General features: G+C 37.0%; 1 protein-coding gene across 1 annotated transcript in view; it reads left to right on the forward strand.

Annotated features, from left to right (window-relative positions):
• Positions 1–22,852, forward strand: part of CD2AP (CD2 associated protein) — a 135,764-nt gene that overhangs the window by 105,367 nt on the left and 7,545 nt on the right. Inside the window, exons 7-13 of the mRNA XM_009289011.1 lie at positions 1,361–1,469; positions 5,536–5,627; positions 7,957–8,061; positions 10,554–10,590; positions 10,971–11,033; positions 15,035–15,194; positions 17,419–17,561. Coding sequence (XP_009287286.1) covers positions 1,361–1,469; positions 5,536–5,627; positions 7,957–8,061; positions 10,554–10,590; positions 10,971–11,033; positions 15,035–15,194; positions 17,419–17,561 — 709 coding nt within the window. The remainder of the gene's footprint in view (positions 1–1,360; positions 1,470–5,535; positions 5,628–7,956; positions 8,062–10,553; positions 10,591–10,970; positions 11,034–15,034; positions 15,195–17,418; positions 17,562–22,852) is intronic.

Raw genomic sequence — 22,852 nt, forward strand, 5'->3', positions numbered from 1 at the left:
AAGGGCATTCTCAGTCTTTAAGCCAGTAAAGAAAAGAGCTGTCATCAGGAAACTCTAGAGCAGAGAGGGCTTCTTTTCCCTTGTGGAATTCAGAGACTGTTCAGCACAGGAAGGCTGAGCACTGATGTATCTGAAGTGCTCAAGAGTATGTATGCTCCTGCAGGAGATAGATAGGTTTCAGCTGGTCCCAGCATCTTGCCTAGGCTCAGGCTATTTATACCCCGTCTGCCTAAACTTCCTCTTGCACTTCTAATTGCATCTCATTTTGGAAGGGGGAAATGTAGAGAACTATTTCCATGGTGGACTTGTTTATTCTCATAGGTGAGTTATTTTAGTGCTTCCTTCATCTAGCATTCTGGAGTGAGTTAAATTGTATATGTGCTCCAAGAACATCCCAAGTGGCTGTGGCTTCCTCTATGGTATGTCAGAGGTACCGAACACCGGCCCACAGGCATCATCTGGTTTTAAGTAGAGTAAATCTAGTTCTCTGGCAGTAGAGAGTCTGCAAAGTTTAAATGAAAATGAACAGAGTAACTAAAGGCAATGGGATTTTTCACGTCAGTAACACTATTAGGGCTGCTCAGGTAAGTACTGACTGTAAGATCATATTCTATGTTTGTAGCTCATAGGGTTGTGAAGAAGTGGCTGCAACTGAAGCTGTCTGAATCTTCCTGGCAGCTCAGTAAGTCTGTGGGGGGGGAGCGGGGGGGCGGGGTGGAATATTGGAACAATTATTTTGGTTAGATGTTAAGTCTGAAACTTGTTACCGGTTGCAATGCCTCTGTGCTTTTTTGCTTCAGGAGGAATCTCTAGTGACGTTTATCTGTTCTGGTTCTGTTCTGTACAAATCACTAAGAGTGAAGGGAAGCTGGGATGGGCTTTCATGTGCTCTTACATTTGTCTGAGTAGTTAAAAACTGATTGCCTCTTCTGCTGAGGTGGTGTATGACTACTGAATATTCCTGCTTTATTCCAGTGCAAAGTAAGCGTGGTCAGTGCGTTACTTTCAGCAGAGCTGTTAAATAATTGCTTCTGCTCTGTGCTGGAGGAGGCAATTTTCAGGATAATGGAACAGTAACACTTGGAACTGCTGAAATATGATTGCAAAAGTATATCTGGCAATGTCCTGAGATTGGTTTCCAGTTTGAAAGCTGTGCTGTGTCTTTAATTGGTAGACAAAATTCTAATTGCAGTGGCCGTAACTACAGTAAGTTAAGTATTTAATGGGAAAGCTCACTGAATCTCTTGGAGATGGTCATTCGCATCATCTCAGCTAATGAAAACCTGACTGCGTCCTGTAGCGTAATCAAAAGTAAAACTCAATGAATTTTTGTTAACAAAGTTCTGTTTCGTTCATACAGCCATCACCTAACCATCCCCCTGGAACAAAGCTAATTCATTTTCCCAGTACAACAAAAACTGAAAGCTCGTCAGAAGTAGTAAAATCAGAAGCTGAAAGTAAACCAAAAGGTAAGGCTGATGGAACTTTACATCTATTACTTGGTAGTCCTCTCTAGGGAAGTATTTGGTTGTCACTTTTTTTGCTGTTAAAATCTTAAACTTTTGTCTGGACTGGGTTTTTGTGTAATGTTCCGTACCTTTGAGGAGTTATGCAAATGCAAAGAAGTCTGAAGGAGTTTTTGCTTGTATTTCTGTGGAAAATGAATCAAAAACACTTGTAGGGTTGTCTCCCAGAACAAAATAAGGCTAGGGTATGAAGTTTTATTGCAGCAGCCCCTTTGCATTAATTTGCTACGTTGACGTGCTCAAACTGACTGACCTCCTGCCTAGCTTTCAGTGTTCAACCGGGATGCTGGAAATCTATTGCTATGGAACAGTCCCCTAACTCAGTTTCTGTCCCTAGGCTATAGAAGTGACTTTCTAGGCTCAGGATTTACTGTGGAGTTGCTAGTGTCTTGTCATAACTGTATGCAAAGTTTCTTGCATCAGAAAGTTGGTGCTTAGGTTTTGTTGAAGTCTGTTCCCTAGATAATCCAGTTCCATTGTGGTTCTGTTTATAACTTATTTTTTATTTTTCTTTTTTATTATCTCTAAGAGTTTATGACTTCATTTAACTACCGAATTGCATAGTTTTATCTAGAGAGGTATTTTTAAGTCAACCCAAAACATCTTGTGGGAGTGCCACCCCCATATAAAAAACTAACTTCAATTATGTGATGTGTAGACAGCTAATTTCACCTGGCTCCAGAGCAGACCTTTTTTTGACTTCTGTATTGTAATTTCAAGTATATTTTTGTTTTATGTGGAAATACCTTATTTTGGTGTAAGTGGGTTGTTTTACATGGAATGCATAATTTGCAGAAATAAGAAAACTGTTACAAACAATTGACTTTTTGCCTATGTTCAGGAGTTGTGTAATCTAGCAGAACAGGGCACTTGAAATGGCAGGCTTGTTAGTCAAAGCCCTAGTTTATCTGTAGCTATAGCAGTATATAGGGCATTCATGCCATTTTAGCCATATTTTGGCTTTATTGACTTGGATAGCTATAAATAGCATTACCATATTTACAAACAGCTGATTACTGTCAAGAAGTGTTTGATGTAATGGCTTGAGCGTAGTTAATACTTAAGTTTTACCATTGCAAAGCACATATCAAAAGTTTGTGTACGATGCATTCAACGGAAGTAGATGCTTACTTGCAGCTTTGAAATCTTTACTAAACTTCAAAATTGGGATAGTCTTGGGGTCTTGCTTTTAAACCATTCCAGTGCTATTGCTGTAAGAGCCAGCAAGACAGTGTGCAGCCCTGAGCATTGTGAAATTTGACTTGTCTAAAACTTTGCATAAAAATTAACCCAAGTCTGCCTAAAAAATCTGAACATTCAGTACTGAACACTCAGACTATTCGGTATGTAGCTCTTTTCATAATTTCAGGTGCATCTCATACTAAAAGCATAGAAATTGGACTAATCCAGTAGTCGTGCTGAGTCTCTGCTCCCCAGAGAAATGAACACATCAGAGAAGAGCTCAAATATGGTAGTAATAGATGCTGTAGAACATCAGTAGATAATACCTATAGACACCATTTAAGAACATCTTACAACCTTTGGAAGAAAGCTTGTTTTCTTCCTTAGTGTTTTATTTTAATATAGACCATATTACAGTTTATGTATATCATCCTCAGTTTTGAGAGAGCAAGTTTAAAATAAACTGTGTTCAATATGTTAGTAAACAAGCAGAGATCTCTAAAATGTTTAGACTAGTGTGGCTTATTTTGTGGTGTGGCTCTGCTATTTCTGGGAAGCTTGTTTTGGCCTCTGGTGCAAGTATGTAAAAATATTTTGTTTAAAAAATAAAATAATCACAATTTGACCCCTTTCCCCCCGTTATGTTAGACTACATCATCTGTGATTCCTGCTGCTGTATTGTTAGTCCTGAGTCTTTGGAAAAGATTCAGTTTTAAACTACCTTTTACTAAAAGTATTTACTGAAGTTCAGATTTACTGTTTTGTAAATACCATCTTAGATTTAAATGCTGGAAAGTTAAACTGGACTCTTTCCTCGTCTTAACTACTGGCAGAATATCAGGCTCACAAAATAAGATGCCGAAGTGGCAAATTGTACATACTCTTAACGTAGGTGGCTGGGTTTCTAGGGTGGTGCTGACTGCTGGGGTTCGCAGCCTGGCACATACAGGGACCTTGGCAGTCTGCAGGGTGCTGGGCTCCCTGTCTCCAGCCTTCCTGGCAGCTGGAGCAGAGTGAAAGGTTCCCTTTCTGGCACGGTTTTCTGTCTGTTGTGGGACTTGGTGCATGTGAGGACGGGAGAAGCGCTTGGAAGAGGAGGAGGAGGAGGACCGCATAGTTCAGCTGTACTGGCCAAATCCCCAGGCAGTAAGGAAATGCATGTATTTTTACAGAATCAGAATGTATAGAAATGTATTACACTTGTGTTACACTTATTAATTACTAATGAATAAAATCCCTGAATTTGATAGATATTTGTAGTGTACCTGTTAGATTTTTCTTTTTAGTCAGTGTGATTTTTCTTTTTTTTTTTGACCTCGATTTAAACATTCATCTCTTTGACATGGTTCTGCTTATGTTTCTGTAGTTCTTCACAAACCACAATATAGTCAGTCTATAGTTGAGCATTTTTGATCACTAGATAAGGCAGTAAAATAATGCAAGTTCTTGTACCTAGGATTACTCATGCGGTTATGTATCTATATATGTCTATCTCTTAAGCTTGGCATACTTTTGCATTTTAACAGTGGTTGGCACTGACCAAGGTAGATTTTTTTCTTTTTTAATTTAAGAATACAATTTGTGCATTCTTTTAAATACAGATTTATATCTTGATTAAACAAAATACAACAACAACAAAAAGGTTCAAATGCAACTCACTCATTTACTTTCTTACCATCCAGCAAAAGGCAGTCATTAACAAGTTGACTTGCAGACGATCCTAATGATGCCTTGATGTTGTGCTGTCAGATAACTGAGGGTTAATGCAGCTGCTCACTTGTGCGTTGTGTCAGTGCCAAATACCCGACAGGTTATGGCAGCACATTAGAGTCCATTTTGTTTGCTGCTTCTTCCTTAATCTGTCAGAAATCCAGCCTTTTTATCAGCTAAATAATTTTAAATGTGCTGGGGTTAAAAAAGGTGCAAAAAATGCTTTGCAGTCAAGACTTCTGTATTAATGTACTTTGGCCTGCCTTACGTTGTTTTTGTTCTAGCGTGGGAAAGGAAAACAAATCCTCCTGCTTATTTACCTGAAATCGTTATCACAATTTTAAATGGATTAGTTATTGAACTGTACCAAGTGGAAAGAAAGGAATTTATTCTTTCTACTTTTTGCAGAGGAGGCTGTGACTAAGTTGATCACGCAGATGAGCTCAGGTTTCAGGTGCTTAGTCAAGGAATTCCTTTGCTTCAGTTAGTTGATTTCACTGCAGACTTTCAGCAAATGTGCTGCTTGGGTATTTGAAGTTTCTGTAATCGTACGTGTTGTTAAAGGATGTCACTTTGAAACAATTGCATGTATTTAATTAGGATTGCAAATTTGAAATTTAGATCAATTTTGAGAAAATATCATATAAACTCTCAATGGAAAGCTTGAAACCATTTTTGTCTAAAGTAGCTCAAAATTGAATATATAATTATATAATATATTAAATATTATATTGTATATATAATACATATATTCTTATATAATATATACAGGGAGGGTTAGATAGGCTGTTACAATTGAGTAGGCTCCTCTTTTCTCCCTCAGAAGTCAGAGTACTTGAATTACGTTGCTGTTGTGGAAAAAAATGTTTTGGAGCTTAAACTACTGACTTCACAAAGATTTATCTCCATTGCTCTGTAAATGTATAATCTTATTTTTCTTGTGATATGAATGACATGGTGAACATTTGCAAAGCAGTCTCAGATGGCTAGCCTAGAAGGGAAGTATGTTTATAGTGATAATCTCTGAGCTCTCCTTTCAGACAGCACAAGTGAGTTGGTATTATGTATGTTACTACCCATGGTATGCAAGTGTAGTAATTGTGCTGCTTTGTTTCAGCCAAGGAATATTGCAGGACAATATTTTCCTGTGAAGGCTCAAATGATGAACTCAGCTTTAAAGAAGGCGAGATCATTCAAATAATCAGTAAGGTAAGATGTTTGGTCTGCTTTAACCGTTTATATAGCTTTTGTGGGTTTGTACAGGTAGGTAACATGTAAAATGTAAAAGCGGGAGAGTCTGTTGGAGTGGATATTCCCGTAGACTGATTTGTCTCATGTGAGGGTCAAATCTTGGCTTCTTTGCTTGGTGGAGATACAGATGTCCTTAAAGATTGTTCCAGAGTGGGAAGTTATCTTAGACTCCTCAAAGGCCAGTCGGATCAGTATACACCCAGTACCAAATGCCTTTTCAGTGAGGAAATTGGAAAAACATTGCAAATAGCCCTTTTACCTTCAGAACTTGTACTTCTTCTCTGGTGATATATCAGGCTGACCTAGAGGTGGTGGTTGGAAAGTATTATTGTGTCAAAAGGAGAGAAATTAAGATCTGTACTGACTGATTTTGATCTAGGTATTATGAAAAAAAAACTAGCAAATGTTTTCAGTAGGAGAATGAAGTCCAGGTGTTAGAGACACTTGCTATTTCAGAATAACCATACCGAAGTTAATGATACGGTCTGGTTATTTAGAGAAAGATGATTATTTAGTTGAATATTTCTATTTGTGTTGAATGTTGAAAACACCTTTTTGAAAGGTCATCTTGTTACAGAGATGGTTTTTAACAGGCAATGAACCTACCCATACTTAATTTTCCTGCAGTACTCTGCAGTCTTTTGCTAGTTACTGTTTAGATGCTGCTATATTAAGGAATAACAACTTGCCTAAAAAAAGTGGAAAGGAAACACCCCCCCCCCCCCCCCCCCCCAGCTTTCACACAGTTGTGGAAGAAAAGTAACACTTTGTTTCTTTAGGAGGATTTTAGTTTATGGAAAAGATTGCTGCTTTTCTTAACAAGAAAATTGATATCAGTATTATTGACAGTAATTACAGTGGAAAAGAATAGTTATGGAAGGCACATTTTGAAACACGACAGCCCTTGGCCCAGGGGATTATCTTCACTGTATCTCTTGCCTCTCTGTTCTTTTTAAACTCATTTACCCAAAGCATACCCTGGTCCAAACTGGAGCGAAGAAGGGTTATCCAGAGCAGAGCTCTCCCTCCAAAACCATCTTCTGAAGTTTGAGTACATTAATTTAACTGTCAGGTGGCTGACTCAGTCCAGGGTTTTGATCTTGCAAGTGTTAAGGTATTTTCTTCTAGCACATTCACTTTGTGTAAAGCCTGTCCCCCTCAGCCATTTCTTCTCTGTTTGTTCTGCATATGATCGTTTTCCAAGGAGTTGTCTCTGACTTGCTATCATGCCTCAGCACTCTCTAAATGAAGTTTAGCAATGGATGCCTTATCCCATTCATGGCTGCACGCTGTTCAGAAATTGGACTCTACAGTACTTAATTGAAAGGGTGAGGGAGGGAGAAATGAAAGAAAACTTCAGCAAACTTTTACTTTCATCACTAATCATCCATTCAGGTCTTTTTCCTGCCGATTCCTCCTTTAGTTTAATGTGGGGTGGGATTTTTTTTTGTTAAATTATTTTATTTCATATTTTATTTTTCCCGCTCTCCTTTACCTGTTCAATGTCTCAGCTGAACTTAGTGTTGAATTGTCCTTGCTGTGGACTGAACTTTGGGATGAACTACTTGGTGCTGCTAACAGTGGCACATATCAGCAGTAATCCACTTGGGCTTGTATGCAGGAGCGACATCTGCAGTAGTTTGCATCTGAGGCACAGAGGAAAGCTGTTATTTATGCTGCTAAAAATATTCGAATAATGTCGTACTTTCTGTTATGGATAAACTAAGGCCTTGATCCAGTAAGATCATGTAATGGATTTCTGTGCCACTGAATTAATTCTCCTTTTTTTTTCCTTATGTCTCAACGTGGTGATTTTTTTCCTCAGTAGGGTACATCCTATCGCTTCTTCATCCTTTTCAGACCGATGGACCTGATCAATCACATCAGAATCACTTTTATTTAGTAGAATTGTGTTACTCCAATGACACTTGAAGTATTTACCGAATAAGTTGCCAGTCAAGGAAGTTGCGAATACTGAATATTGTGCATTGGGTCATAACTGGGTTTATGTCCTTTCCTTCCCTTTGCAGATCTTATCCTTATACCCTTATCTTACATATGATATAATATCATTTCATTCTGCTTTTCAGAAAAACAAAAAGTGACCAAATCTGATCTGTAGCTGTTTCCCCTTGTTAAGGTGGCCAAAGTATTCCTCTTATAAACACGATATTTCAAACAAACGATTATTTTTATATTGTGGGTAAAAGCAAAAACGTTGTTCGTGCAACTGTATCTCTTCTGGGGAAGAAGTAAATATTGATTGAAATATTCCTGTTTATTTTAGGACACTGGAGAGCCAGGCTGGTGGAAAGGAGAACTCAATGGTAAAGAAGGAGTCTTCCCAGATAACTTTGCTATTCAAATACAAGAGTCTGATAAAGACTTCCCTGTAAGTTCTTACGTGTATCGTTCAGTAGCACAAAAAAGTATTGATGGAAATGCAAGGAATAAAAGACTTCACAGCACATTCTGCTGCTTAAAATATTATTACAGTTGTGGCAGTTTTTAACTTTATCTTGAATTGGCTATATCAAAGAAGAAAGATTTAAAGGTTGATGTTTGTGTTTAAACTTCTCCTTAAATGTTAAACTGAGGCATGCTTTTCGAGATTAACTGTAATTAATGAGGATGATTAGGTCATATAGAAAAGGATATAGCTCTGATAACATGGTGGTATGTGTAACTGACTACTGAATTAATCCCTTACTGTTTTGGAAGGAGATAAGCAGTCGGTCTCTTCCATAGGTAGTCCTGTAAGTAACTATAACTGCAAAATGCTGAATGACCCCTGTGGGACTGACTGGGATTTTTCCATGTGAAGACTTGCCAGTAGGTTGCAGTGCGTGAAGGATAATCTTTGGGTGGGATCTAGAAATACTTTTTTTCCACCATCTCATGTGCTAACTTGTACCACATGAAAACATGAATTTCTAGTCCTTGGTCTGGTAATTTTGGTTCTTATTTTATAATTTTTTTTTTGTTGAGATTAGTGTGATGTTTTGGTTCTGACAAGTTTGTGTAGTAAAGATGGTTGTGTTAATTCACAAATGTACGTCATCCCCAGATGGGACGGATTCAGCTCCAGTTCAGGACATCTAAACGTTGAAGCCTGTATCTCAGCAGAACAGAGTTTGAGTTTCATAGTAATTTAGTGCCATTTGGTCTGGAATTGGAGACGCTCACAGAGGATTGCTAGATACAACCTGACAGATAGTTATTAACTTAGCATTAGCCTCAGTTACCTAACGTACACAGAAAGTCTAGTTACTCCAAGTCAGGATTTTCTTTTCAAATTGATTCTCAGCTTTGCAAGGATGGCATAAATGCTGTAGCATATGGCTGACTTGGTTTGAGGGGTGGGTGGGTAGTATCGCTGTTTTGCAATACAGAATTGCTCCTGTGAGAGAGGGGGGAAAAAAATTATTCTTTTACCATAAACAATGTTTCCTGCAGACAGACCTTCCTTTATTCTGCTTTGTGTAGTGTGTCTCAGTACAGGGATTCACCTTGCCCTGAGCAGCTTCGAAGTTCAAGGTATTGGATGGCTGATTATTGTAATCAGCTATTTGATAGTGACTTAATAAAAACACATCAAAATCGTATCATGGCAAGTTGATGTTGAACTTTCAGTGTAATTGTTTTTGATACAGGCAGCAGTGCTGCACAGCTGGATAATGTATTTGATTTTGTGGGAAAGAAGGAAAATACGGTCTTGTTATTTAAGTTCAGTAGCTTTTGTGTTCTCTGGAACTAGAGAAAGAAATTTAATATGGGTTTTCATGCTTGCTTAATTACATTTCACTTGTCAGAATAAAATCTTTCTGCATTAAGAAGAGCTTATTCAATAGTGATAGGGGCACAGAAGTGAAATCCATCCATAGCAACTGTTTCAAAAATACCCACTACAAGGCATTTTTGGAGGGGCTGTATTAGACTGAGCCCATACGGTTTCAGCAGTGTTTGTGTAAAGAACAAGTGCTTTTGTAGGCTTTTGTGATCGTTTTATTAGTGAGTCTTGTCCTTAGTACAACCACAAAGATACCCCTTCTAGAGCATTTTCATGAATCAGATTCTGAGGATGAGGTGGCTGGAGGTGTCTGTCCTCAGAGGTGCCAGTTCTCCTTCAGCAGGAGAGAGAATCAAATTCAACTTTACCAGTTTAAGGAAAGTGATTAGTGACTGCATTTTAAAATAGAGTTATTTTCAATGTACAGTACTGTGGCACCATAATACTTCGAAAATTTTGAATGGCTAGAGTAGTTTGTGCACCTTTCCTTACTTAAATATACAGTGATAAGGAAGCTCAAACCAATGTTTTTCGTGTGTTTATGTTGCAAATGCTGCTATTTTTTTGTCTTACACTGTTGTAATTTAGCAACAATTAATTGAAGTAGTTCTTTCAATATTTAATTTCGAACCTTTTTTTTTTTCGGTGAAAGTGACCATTTTTGGTTCAAAAATTTACCTGATTACTCCTTTAAACTTGCATTGTACTAACCCAGATTGAGGTTTACATATTGAAATTAAAATGGGTGTGAACAGAGCAATTTTTTGGCTAGAAAAGATGTAGTTCTTAATTTTTAGTTCTTTGTACCTCTGCTGCTTATGCATGTTGCTGAAGCACTGATCTGAGATTTGAAGAAACCTGCATTTTGTTCCTGTTTTTGCAACTGGTTGTCTGGGAGATATCAGAGGAATTACTCCAGTTCTCTGTGTTTCCTGTCTGTGAATTGATTGCCTCCTTTGTGAAATACTTTGAAATCAGCTAGTAAACAAGCTAGACATTACAGTATGCAAAACAAAACAGAAACAAGGCTGTCTTCGATAGAGAATATCTGTTTGTTTATTTATTTGACTTTTTGTTTGTTTTGCATTTTGCAGAAGCCAAAGAAACCTCCACCTCCAGTTAAAACTCCAGGTACGTAATATATGTATGGTGGTACGTGTCTGAGGAAATACTAAGTTTCAGAAGGAATGCATAACTTCAAAAGAAAATTCAGAAGTAGCTTTCTATTTCCTAGTAACACAGCCACCCGTAGTCACAGTTTGAGGTTACTTTTTATGCTTTATGTATTATGCTGCTGCTATATATTTTTCAAAATTATGATGGAGCCTACTTTTGGAAACATTTTAATGCAGGCCTACAGTTTGCTGGACTCAAAAGAGTGTTTATAAATGGTATTACACTCCTTGCAAAGGAGAAAATATAACACAAATTCGTGTATGTCATATTTTTAGCTAGTAACTAAGATAATTAAAGCTCTTTGAGAAATGTCTATGGTTTGTTTTTGCATTCAGCTCCTAAGCCTGAATTGCCAACTGGAGAGAAGAAATTCCCTTCTTTGAGGCCTGAAGAAAAAGGTGAGACCAGTTTTCTCCATAGTGAATTTCAGACTACGTAAATGAGTTACAATTTTTAGCTTGGCTGCTCTGTGCAATAGGTGCCTGTTTGGAAGACGTCATACAGGTTCTCTTGATACCATCTACTGAAGTTGTCGTGTCTGTGATGTTACGGAAATGCGTTTAGATTGATTAGAAGAGCAACTACGCTTTCATGAAATGTGTATTTCTTGTTATTACATGACATTCTGAAAAATGTTGATTGCACTGCGTAATAACATAGTTACTACTGAATTCATTTAAATATAGTTCTGTGATAGTGACTGCAGTTTTGAATAGCAATAGTACGTTATTAGAAATGAAAATGTTTGCTGCTGCTTCTGAATGTTTTGGCCAAAATCAGTCTCTGATGGAAAATATTTTTGAAAGAAATACATGGAACAGTTACAACACGCCTTAGACAGATGTTATGGCTTAGACAGGTGGACTCTGCGCTGGGTCAAAAACTGGCTGGACGGCCGGGCGCAATAGGTGCCTGTTTGGAAGACGTCATACAGGTTCTCTTGATACCATCTACTGAAGTTGTCGTGTCTGTGATGTTACGGAAATGCGTTTAGATTGATTAGAAGAGCAACTACGCTTTCATGAAATGTGTATTTCTTGTTATTACATGACATTCTGAAAAATGTTGATTGCACTGCGTAATAACATAGTTACTACTGAATTCATTTAAATATAGTTCTGTGATAGTGACTGCAGTTTTGAATAGCAATAGTACGTTATTAGAAATGAAAATGTTTGCTGCTGCTTCTGAATGTTTTGGCCAAAATCAGTCTCTGATGGAAAATATTTTTGAAAGAAATACATGGAACAGTTACAACACGCCTTAGACAGATGTTACGGTCACAATGCTCAGAAATTGAGATTCCTTGTCCTGTTAATTCTTGCCATATTCCATGTTTTCCAGTTCCACAAAATGTGGAGGTGTTTACCACTTTTCTTAAAATGTAAAGGACACCTTTTTTTCAGAAGAAAAGCTACTATTATCACCCAAACACATTTCTAAAAGGCTTCTTTTCATATTTGAAAAACTTGCCAAATCAAACTGTTAAACTGTTTTAATTGTGTTTAAAAGTCAGAAGCTTAAACAAACATGCTGGTTGGGTCTTAAAGAAGAAATTCTGACGTTACTGCAGCTTAACCATATTACAAAAACATACTCTATTCTGTGAATCGTGAACTATGGCTGACCATTGGCTAAACAGCATTTTGACAAGTAAGCCTGCTCGATGGGTTTCTTGGCTTCCTTGGGCAGTTTTTATAACTCACGTTTTAAACAAAGCACGTTCTCAGGTGTTTCATATGAAGAATACTTGTTAAAATCAGCTGTTTCCTCTGCATGTGAGCAAACAAGTTATCTTTATCTGTTGGAACAGTATCTTCAGGTGTGAATTGAGATCAGCTGTATGATTCTAGAAATTTTGATCACTTGGCTCTTTATAAGTTTAAGTTTATTTAAACTGAAGTAAGTTTAATTCTAGACTGGTTCTGTTTGTACTATGGTCTTGACCTTTACATAGTTGAGTTCAACTATTCGTGGAGGAATATAGGAAAAAAAATAGAGTGACACCATCCAAAATGCTCAGGAATATGAAAGCTTCTGAAAAATTAAGTAAGGTAGAGAACCGTCCTTTACTGTGGTACAGGAAATGATGGAGGAAAAGTTTGTCTTGTATTCAGTTGAAGGTCAGGTCTTAAAATACTTATTGAGATAGCAGTAGTGTTTTACTAGAAGAAATGCCCATTTATCAGTGCAGTTTTACTTGTGGAAAAATAACCATGTTGATACTAGTGATTAAATTCATTAAGTATGAAATTGTACTGTAATAAGTTTTCAAAATAAAATTAATTGAGCAGCTCTAATCACAAGCTATCAAACCATGTAATATTTTTTATGCCTATTGGGAGACTAACAAATCTGCCTTTAACTGCAATCAAAAATTGATCAAAAATTAAAAGCAATACTCCTATAAGTATTTCTGTATTTATAGTGAAGGACACTTGGTGGTATCATCTAGAAATTTTTGTCCAGCGTAAATGTCTTCAGATTAGTATTTTTATTTCCATTACTAAACTGCTCATTTTTAGCCAAGCCTTATCTTTTTCATTGCGGAACAAAATCTAAATGAGGCATGCCGCTTTGTCCAGCAGAATTGTCTGGTTTCTGTGGTGTCACGGTGAATCTTGACCTTTGGTATTAACTTTTTCCACTTAGCTGTGGACTGTTTTTATATTCAGATTTTGAGTGGGAGTAATTGAAGGGAAAACTGACAGATGATAATTCAGGATACAATCTGATGACAGCATTTTTTTTGCCCTGTTCGTGAACTCACTTATTCTTAAAAACAAAAAGAGTAATTCTCAACTTGTGTTCAGCATAGCTAAAATAAAGCTAATTGATCTTCAGTAATACTAACTGCTATTGGGCTTTTAAAATTTAAATTTTGCATATAGGATCAGTAGGCAGAAGTGGCTAGCACTGTTAACAGGCTGTTTTACACAGGACAGTCGGCACCACCGTGTGGCAAAATCCTTTCACTACTTCAGTATTTTAATTTTTTTCACTCAATACTAAGAGAGACTGGAAGGAGGTGCCAACCAGTTTAGATTTTTTGTTCATATCTCCTCCTAATGTTCAAATGTCCCAAAGAAGGAAGATAATTCTGCCCTGGGTAATGCTTTTTTGCAGAAGTATCTCTATGATCCTATCTCCTCCTAACGTTCAAATGTCCCAAAGAAAGAAGATAATTCTGCCCTGGATAATGCTTTTTTGCAGAAGTATCTCTATGATCTGTTTACTTCCAAGTACTCCTCTGAAAGAATATCGGTGTTTTCCCATTTTATGGTTGGAGGGCTGACACTCAGTGGCTGCAGGACTTGTCCAAAGGAAGTCAGTCATAGACCTGGCAGCTCAGGCACTTAGCTGGGATGGAGCTGAAGCAAATTTCCAACCCTACCCCCAAATCCATAGCATATGTAAACATTTTACATTAGACCAATACTTGGTTAAAAGCAAAGTCATAGGAGGGGAGGATGGAGAGAATCAAAGCTGAAGGTCAGCCTCTCCATCCCAGTTTACTGATTTACTGCCCTGTAAGGGCAGTAATTGTAAAGGACTGTAACTCCTTACTGTAACCTAACAACAATCTTTTAAATCCTCAGTGCTTTATGCATGCCTGACTTAGCTGTAGCATAGTTTTACACAGAAAAGTAGAAGGCATGCTCTGGATATCTCACAGGGTGTGATTAGGGAACATGGGTTGAAGACTATTCAACTAACATTTGTGAAGCAGCTTGAATTCTTCGGTGTCCCATATGTTATATGTCAGCTCCTCTGGACCATATTCAATTAAGTCATGTACGCATTGAACAATTTTTTTTTTTGTTGTTTGATTATCCGTACTTAATTTGTATCTTGAATTTGTAGGAAGGTAGACTTTATCTAAAATAAATTCAGTTACTCAGGTAAATACTCATTTTCCTCCCTTTTCTCCATAGATAAGTTATGCTGCTTTTGTGTTTCCTCTCTTTTTTCCCATAGATAAGTTATGCTGCTTTTGTGTATGGAAGAAGTCTAGTTACAACAAAATAAAAAACCCAAACCCTACCTTTTTAAGAGGAGATCAGGTGAATTCGTAGAAAAGAGAAAGCAGTAGCAGTACGGAGAGATTCTTGGTTCTTAGCTGTCATTTGCAGTGCAATAATGTGAATCCATAATTTCTTACTACTGTTTCATGTCAGTAGAAGGACATTTTGCTTACTTTAACATGTTTTGTAAGTTCAGGTAAGTAGTTTGTGTGTTTTGATAAGGTATCACTTAAGACACTTGCATATCTATTTTTCACTTTTATCTAATCTTCAAAGAAAGTATTTCTGACAGCAGTTGCTTTCTAATTGATTAGCATTTTAAGAATTCTAGACAACAGGGGTTTTTAAAATGTTATGGTGACTTATTTTGTCAGATGAAAAAGGAGCTTTGGATCAGAAGCCTTTGAAGCCACAGGCTCCTCAAGTACCACCCAAGAAGCCTATTCCTCCAAGCAAGACTAACAGCTTACTGAGAGCAGGGCTTCTGCACCCAAAACGTCCAGATAAACCTGTTTTGCCATCATCTGTATCCAAGTCAGTATAACTTAAATCATATACACCAAGTATATTTTATTTGGTTTGTTGTTCGATCTTCCTTCATGGATGAGGTGGGAAGAAATGTATGTTTTAAGGGTGAAAAGGATGCAAGGATAAGTTTTGCCCTACACTTACCAGTATCTTGGTTCTCCAAGTCTTTATCAATGTGAACTTAGAACTTTCTAATTCTTTGAGACATTGAATCCATCTCAGAGTAAATATTACAGCATAACTAAGCATGGGGCAGATCAAGTTACAAATCTGTGGGTTGCTTTGCTTTAAGCCTGCCCCATAATGAAGAAGTTGTAGCTACAGTAGCAGTATGGTGTAAAAGAAGCTGTGGACGTGGCATTTGACAATTATTATTGTGTTGGAAAAAACCTGAAGATTTGAGCTGCATCAGTGTGCAATGTTTCAGCGCTTTATATAGAATAAGATAGATGGAAAGGAAGAGTTGAGCACAGTTAGTACCTGTGCTAAAGGTACTCAGTGTTGCTCATGTGCTCTTCTGGGGAAGAAAGCACTTGTTACAGAACCACACCCAGTCTTTATACTCTGTCCTGAGTATTCTCAGTTGAGTTACTGGACAAATAGGGATGGTAATAGCAAGTAATCGCTCACTATTTCTTTCAGATCCACTTTTAAAAAAAAAGTTTTTTCATGAGTTTGAAACAATTATTTGTGGTGTTTCACTAAGACTAATTTTACATCAGTACGATCCCCCCCCACAGTTTCCCTTTCTGTCTCCATCAAAGCATTTGCTAGCTCCTTACCCGAAACTGTAAATAAACTGCTGATGGGTAACTGTCCCTTGGGGATGTTTAGTTGACTTGAAAGAACCATGTGAAAGTAAGGTCATGATGCACTTGGCCTTGTACGAATAAAGGAGCAGACAGCTGCTACATCAAAGACCTTGCACCTTAAATACCTGCAAAGATACAGGGTGGCAGCAAACATTTGTCAAGGTTTGTCTTTTTTTACAGCTGGTCCTGTACAGCTGAACCAAAAGGAAGAATATCTAAAGGGAGAAAACAGTGAGGAGGGAGGGCAGTGAGGAAAGGGAGCGTGGGTAAGGCACACACTTTCGACGGTTGACTCCAACAGAGGACAATCTAGGCAGGGCTGCCTCTGATCCCACCCTGCACAGCCCTGGGAACATTGGATGCCCAACTGAAGAGTTAGACCGTTGCCACTTTACTGCTATTTAGGTTTTCAGTATGTAATTGTGTTATATCACTTGGTATTTTGGAGTTTCCCAAGTACAGATTTTTTTTTTCAAACCACAAGTCACATTCCCCTCCCCCATCTTAGAAAATAATTATGGATATAAAGGGATACACACGTGCAGTTAAATAGGGGTCTCTAGTAAACTGTGGTCCTTTAGTAATTGAAAATTTTAAATAGCTGACAACTGATCCATTTATATACTTTATTTTTATGCTGACTATATTGAGCATGACGTCATCTGGTGTGGAATATCCCTTTGGTCAGTTGGGGTCAGCTGTCCCGGCTGTGTCCCCTCCCATCTTCTTGTGCCCCCCCAGCCTACTCGCTGGTGGGGGAGCACAAATCAAACACAGCCCCATACTAGCTATTATGAAGAAAATTAACTCTATCCCAGCCAAAACCAGCACAGGCATAAATGATGGCAAGAATTGTAAAGGAAAATGTCATCTGTTCTTTTTGTTTGTTTGTTTTGGTGGGGTTTTTTTTGTCCCTGGATGATGTGACCAGACATGCAAAGAATACATGGTAGAATAAAAGCCATATATACAAGGTATTTTATTCTATATCCAGAAAGAAATAACTTGTTCTTGGCAGCTTCTTTCTTTACAGGAAGATTTTGATGTCAAGGAGTCTGAGTATGTTTCTGAGTATTTCAGGAGATATTACTGAAGGTGCCATTCAGCTTTCTTGTTTTCTGTTGCACTGAAGTGTAATATTTTAGATTTAAAGTGCCAAAACGTGCTGTGTAGTAAAAGTTTTGGATTATTTTTACAAGGGGATTGTACATGTTTGACAACTCTGCAAGAGCTGGAACAGAAGAATTGGCTTTTACAGGAGTAGAATTGCTCTCCAAAAGACTTGATTTTAAGCAAGGCTTTAGAAAATGATAAAATCTGCTGAAATTTTTCCATTTACTTCTAATTCTTGGTATGTTTCAGTTGTAAACTATTTAACCTCTTGACTAGGTATGTCTTGTCATTTTTTCTTACTACAGATCTAATGGAGAAATTGTTTCTCTTCGACCAAAATCTGAAGTTGAGCCAGTAGCAAAACCAAAGTTAGACTCTGAACCATTACCACTTAGACCAAAATCAGTAGAGGTAGATTCACTTGTGGTAAAAAGCTCTAAAGAATCAGGTAAGAAAAGAATAAAAAGTTCTTTTGGGTCTTTCTGTTTGGATTGCAGTATTTTACAAGGTTAGAACAAGCTTTTTAAGTAATTTACTCGAAATGCCATAGAGTGCAATTATGCCTGTTCAGTAGAAAGTCTGTTTTTTTAGAACTGCTGTAAGTAGCTGAAGGTAAGAGTCAGCAAGCGATGAACGGATGTCAGTAGGCTGTTTGGAGGTAGTTGAATGAGCCCTGTGTTGTAATAGATGATAGGAAGGGAGGAACATAGGTAATGGTTTGTTCTTCTATTTTGAAAGCATGTATTTTTGCTGTCACTTTTATCTTGTGTTTTTATGAAATTGGTTTCCTTACTGACTGGTTCTGTTTGTTCTGCTCTTGCATTTCAGATAACTTTTGCTTCTCTAGCTAACTTGCATATTTTTAGTAATACCATTACCCTCAGCGTTCTGTGATTAAGTTCATAGCTATTCTAGATTATGACTTTTATCATACCTTAAATTTGGGCCAGCGTGCTATATTGTACATTTGAATTTCATGCTTATGGCTTTGCTTAATGCACCTTGAGCCAAACCTGGCATCTCCTTAAATCTAAATTTGTCCAGTAAAAACCTTGATACTGGTTAAAGCACCCACATTGATGATCAGGCTCTCTGAGCTATTATATAGTTACGTTTTGTCCTTGACTTGACAGCACAACTGATTTCAGTCCTCTGTGTGCCTCTTAAGCAGAGAACATCTGCTCTGGGCATTTTTTTTTTTAAACTCTAAATTGTTTTTATTGTATGACTACCCACTGCAGAAAAAGCTGTAGTGAATTGTACCTGCAGTGTTTGGCTTGCATATCTCAAATGTGATTGTTCATCTCCAAAGAGATTTTAGCAATACTACATTTTGAAATTGTAGTATAACTTGATTTTTTTTTTTAAGGCCAATTATGATATTCACGTTGTAGAATAGTTGATCCTAAAGTGTAATGAATTAACCTGCAAGATAAAAATAATGCATTAAAAAACTGAAGCAGCTTATGAATAGAAAGGAGTAGTACTGATTTTTTCCATTAGGCATTTAAAAATATGATTCTAAGGTTAAACGCTTTGTATGAGGGAAGGTTAGTTCATGTATGTTTGGGTTTTTTAATACAGAAGTTATATTTTTCTGAACCACAAAAAGATGGATTTCAGTAGGTATTAGAATATCCTAGAAATATTACAAATACTATCAGTGTTACTTATAAATACCCTAAAGTATTTATAAGTTCTTTTTTTATTCCCCAGTAAAATCTATGCATATGCTGTGATATGCCTTGTTTTAAAGGTTTTGAATTGGCGGTTTAACTGTTGCATATTTAAGGATGAGTTTGAGTGAGGGTACGGAAGAAACACTTTCAGGCCAAAGTAAGCTGAGAGATGAAAGAGCGATGCACAACCTTGCCTTAAAAATATAAGCCTTGTCCTACTACTCAGATGTTTATCTCCAGGACTGTGCTAGATGTGTTACTGTATAGCATAGTATCATTTATCCCCAGGAAAAAGCTCCCCATGAAAACATGGAACTTTTTCTTCAGGTGCAGTTATCTTGACATCTTTAATAACCAGAGTGTCAACATAGTAGCTGTGATATTAGATACTATATATATATATATGTGTGTGTATCTCTATTTTAATACAGATTTAAAAAAAATAAAAATCTATGAATTCCTGTTTGCTGACACAAGATTTTACAGGCTCACAGAAATTCGAGATTTTAATACCTAGGTGCGCAGGGGGTGGGAGTGGGGAACTGGCAAGTGGGTGAGGTCTTTTCAGTGGTCCTTGCTCGGTGCAGAGCAAGCAAAGGAGGCTCAGGCAGTCCTGTGGGGATGCAGCACTGACAGTGTCAAGGAGCTGCTACTTGAGGAAAGTTTTCAAAAGTCCTCTGTTGTGTGAAATTGTCCTCGTTTAAAACTATCTGCGTAAGTCACTTGTAGTTTTACTGCTTTTGTGAAAGGAGTCTAGTCCAAACTCCTGCCAGTAAAATAGAATGAATCTCATGCTTATGTCTCTGTATGCATTCTGCTGCTAAAGACATAATACTCCATGCAGCAGCTAATACTATATAAAACTCCAAAGATGTTGGGTCCTTATATAAAGTTTAAGATTGTTTAATCTTACAAGAACTAGATACTAAAACATGGGGAAAAATGTATGGCTAGAGTTGGCAACTCTGTTACCAGGGTCTCTTTTTTCTTTTTTCTTTTTTTCCTCCTTTAGCTTGAGATCCTGAAGTGAATGATTTTTTTAGAAAACCAATTTCTTTAAGTATGGGTTTATTTTTTTGCAACTTAGTTTGACCATGAAGTGTGGTGTAGGTTCAGCCACTTTCAGTTTAGCCTAAGGAAAAGCTGTAAATATTCTGTATCTATAGGAAAAAAACAACCCAACCCAGACCAAAATTGGGCCCCCCAGCCATCAGATAAAGAAAAACATTCAAAAACATTCAGAAACATTGATCATGTTGAAATACCTCCTCTTAAAGCTTTATTTGAAAAATTGCATAAATGTTTCTCTGTTTGGTTAGAATTAAAGTACTGTAAAATACTGAAGCTGTAATACTAGTATGCTGAACATGTAAAGCGATTCTGTTTCTTCTACAAATGTTTCTTTTTCCTGCTTTGTAAAATAATTTTTTTGTTCAGAATCTTTTTCTAGACATTCCTCTCCTTGACTTTTCTTTCCAGATTTTGTTTCCTATCCTGTTTGCCATGTTTCCCTTCTTACGTGTCAGGAAATTACCCTACCCTTCTCCATTTTGGTAAGATAACAATCTATAAGGAAATCCAAATGCTTTATGCCATACACATAGCCTCTTCTTAACTTCATAAGCGTAATTTTCAGTTGCAGTTATTGATACTAAAATTTTTGGGTTTCAATTTAAAATGCTTTTTTGTTTCTTTGAATGCCTGTTTTCCTTAGCTGTTAAACAAGAAGTTACTTTCAGTATACTTTTCAATTAGGAACTTGTAGAGGTAAAAAAAAAAAAAAGAAAAACTTTACAGTCCAGCTATTGATAAGCCAAACATATTGAACACATTTCACTATAAACACTATCTATAGGACTTCTGGTGTATTTAGGTTGAATGGCTTTATCTTTCTGTAGCACAAATTAGCCAAAGACTTCATAGCTGCATATTTAGTATTATAAGTCTTGTAAAATAGTATTTGTGAAAGTCACATGTTAGGCACATGCTTAATTGTAGCAAATACCTTACTATTGCCCAACTGCAAATTTAAATATTCTAAAGCTTATATCTGTCCTCTAAATTTTTGGGGTGCAATCTCATCAAGATGAGTAATAGCAAAAAGGGCTGCCATCTTCTCTTAGTCTGCAGATTAATGTGAGGTCTTGTCTTCTAAAATACTGGATACGTTTCACTTCTATCATGGGTTTTTAAACCCCAGCCATATGATATGTTGGAACCATAATTTCTTTAGACACCCCTTCAGCTTTGCTTCTTTTTGTGAAGGTTTTTTAAGACAAACTGGTATGAATACACCTGAAGCATTCACAAATCTTAACAAAACCTCTCACCTAATTGTATCTGTTAAAGCTCCTAGCAGTTCTGTTATGTATGGATCCATGTTAAGCTTGCAGAAGAGACGTTTCTAATAGTCTGTCCTAAGTAACTGCTTAAATTAGCTCATCTTTCTAGAAAGAAAGGTGCTCTCGCTCAGCTTTAAAATCATTTTTTGACTCAAATTATTCCCAGACGTATGGTATTGCTCATTTGGCACTATGATGGGATTCCCTTTAACGATTACTCACAGGCTATCTGTAAGAAAGTTGATTGATAAATCACTTTATTGATTGAAATGGGTGTAAATTGTGATCTTTCAGTGGATTTCACTGGTATCTCTGTTGGTTTCAGTGGGGCCAAGCTTTCTCCGAAGATAATTAAGAATGCTGTTTAAAAAGAAAAACAAACAAACAAAAACCCCCAAACCTGCAACAGAACAAACAAACACCACCACCAAAAACCCAAACCCAAATCCCCACCAGCCTGTGTTTAATTTCTTCCTTATACCAAAGCAACACAATGGAAAGGTGAAAAGGAAAATGCAAGTGCAGTCAGAATTCCCTCTGACTGTAATGTGCTGGTAATATTTTTATGCTGAGCTATTGTCTCAGGTGGAGCAATTTCCTTTAGAAGCTCTTACAAATAGGGGGAAAAAAATGCCCCACCATCTATATTTAAATCATATACAATTCAAGACTGTAGCAGTCTTCATCTTCAAGCCTTGTCAAATACTGCGGGTTTTTTCAAAAGTACACATTGTTCTTAATGTTCTTAACATTTCTGATGTTTACTTTGTTCATGGAGACAGGGCTGGCATTACAATCATAATAGCAACTCAATTTACAATTCTTATTTAAATGTACTGCCAAATGGTTTGTCATTTCTTCTGCAGAATGGCAAAAGGAGCATCGTTTAAAGGCAAAAAATACTGAGATGGGGGATAGCACTTTTTTCCCCTTGCCTTCTTGTTACCTCTTTAATAATACCTAACTAATGTAAATCCTGATTTACATTTTGGCATGGGTTAGTGCTCTGGGATTACAGACGACTGAGTAAAGAACATGAAGATATACCCCTTGGTCACTGTTGACTTCTAATATGTTAAGTATTTTATTGGCGCAGAGTACAACAGAAATACCTTCATAGTTATTTATTTCTCCCTCATCCTCTTTTCCGTCAGCCACTTGCCATTCATCACTCTTCTGTTTCTTCCTTCTTTGTTTTTCTTCCCTGCTTTTTAAAATTGCAAATATGATTACATGTTTACAAAAGACTATCTTTACATTCTCTTTTAATAAAATTAAAAAGCAGCAAAACTGATTGGTAACAGATTGCATTTCAACAAGGCAACAGATGATGAAGTAGATACGTTCAGGGATGTCCGAAAGATGTGAATATTTTAAGGACTTCAAGGATAGTAACACAGAGTAGAAGACATTAAAATCAGTTAAAACATTCAGTGGAAAACTTAGTTCCTACAGGTATAAATTAGCTTTGACAATGCATGAGTAAAACTTGGATTAATCAGATGATTTTAAGTCATCCAAACACTGAAGTGGTATGAATGGTCTGGCTCAGTGTTCTTAGGACTTTTTTTTCTTATCTGACCTCTTGCTATAGCTTCAAAATGAATGAGAAAATAGGGAAAGAAGTATCATAGCTTCTGTCTGATAAATCCATAATGGCATGTAAAAATCAGAGGTTGCCAAAAAAACTCCCAATACCCACCCCATCCCCCCCCCAA

The sequence above is a fragment of the Aptenodytes forsteri genome, unplaced genomic scaffold, assembly GCF_000699145.1.
Source record: "Aptenodytes forsteri isolate BGI_AS27 unplaced genomic scaffold, ASM69914v1 Scaffold57, whole genome shotgun sequence".
Taxonomy (NCBI): Eukaryota; Metazoa; Chordata; class Aves; order Sphenisciformes; family Spheniscidae; genus Aptenodytes; species Aptenodytes forsteri.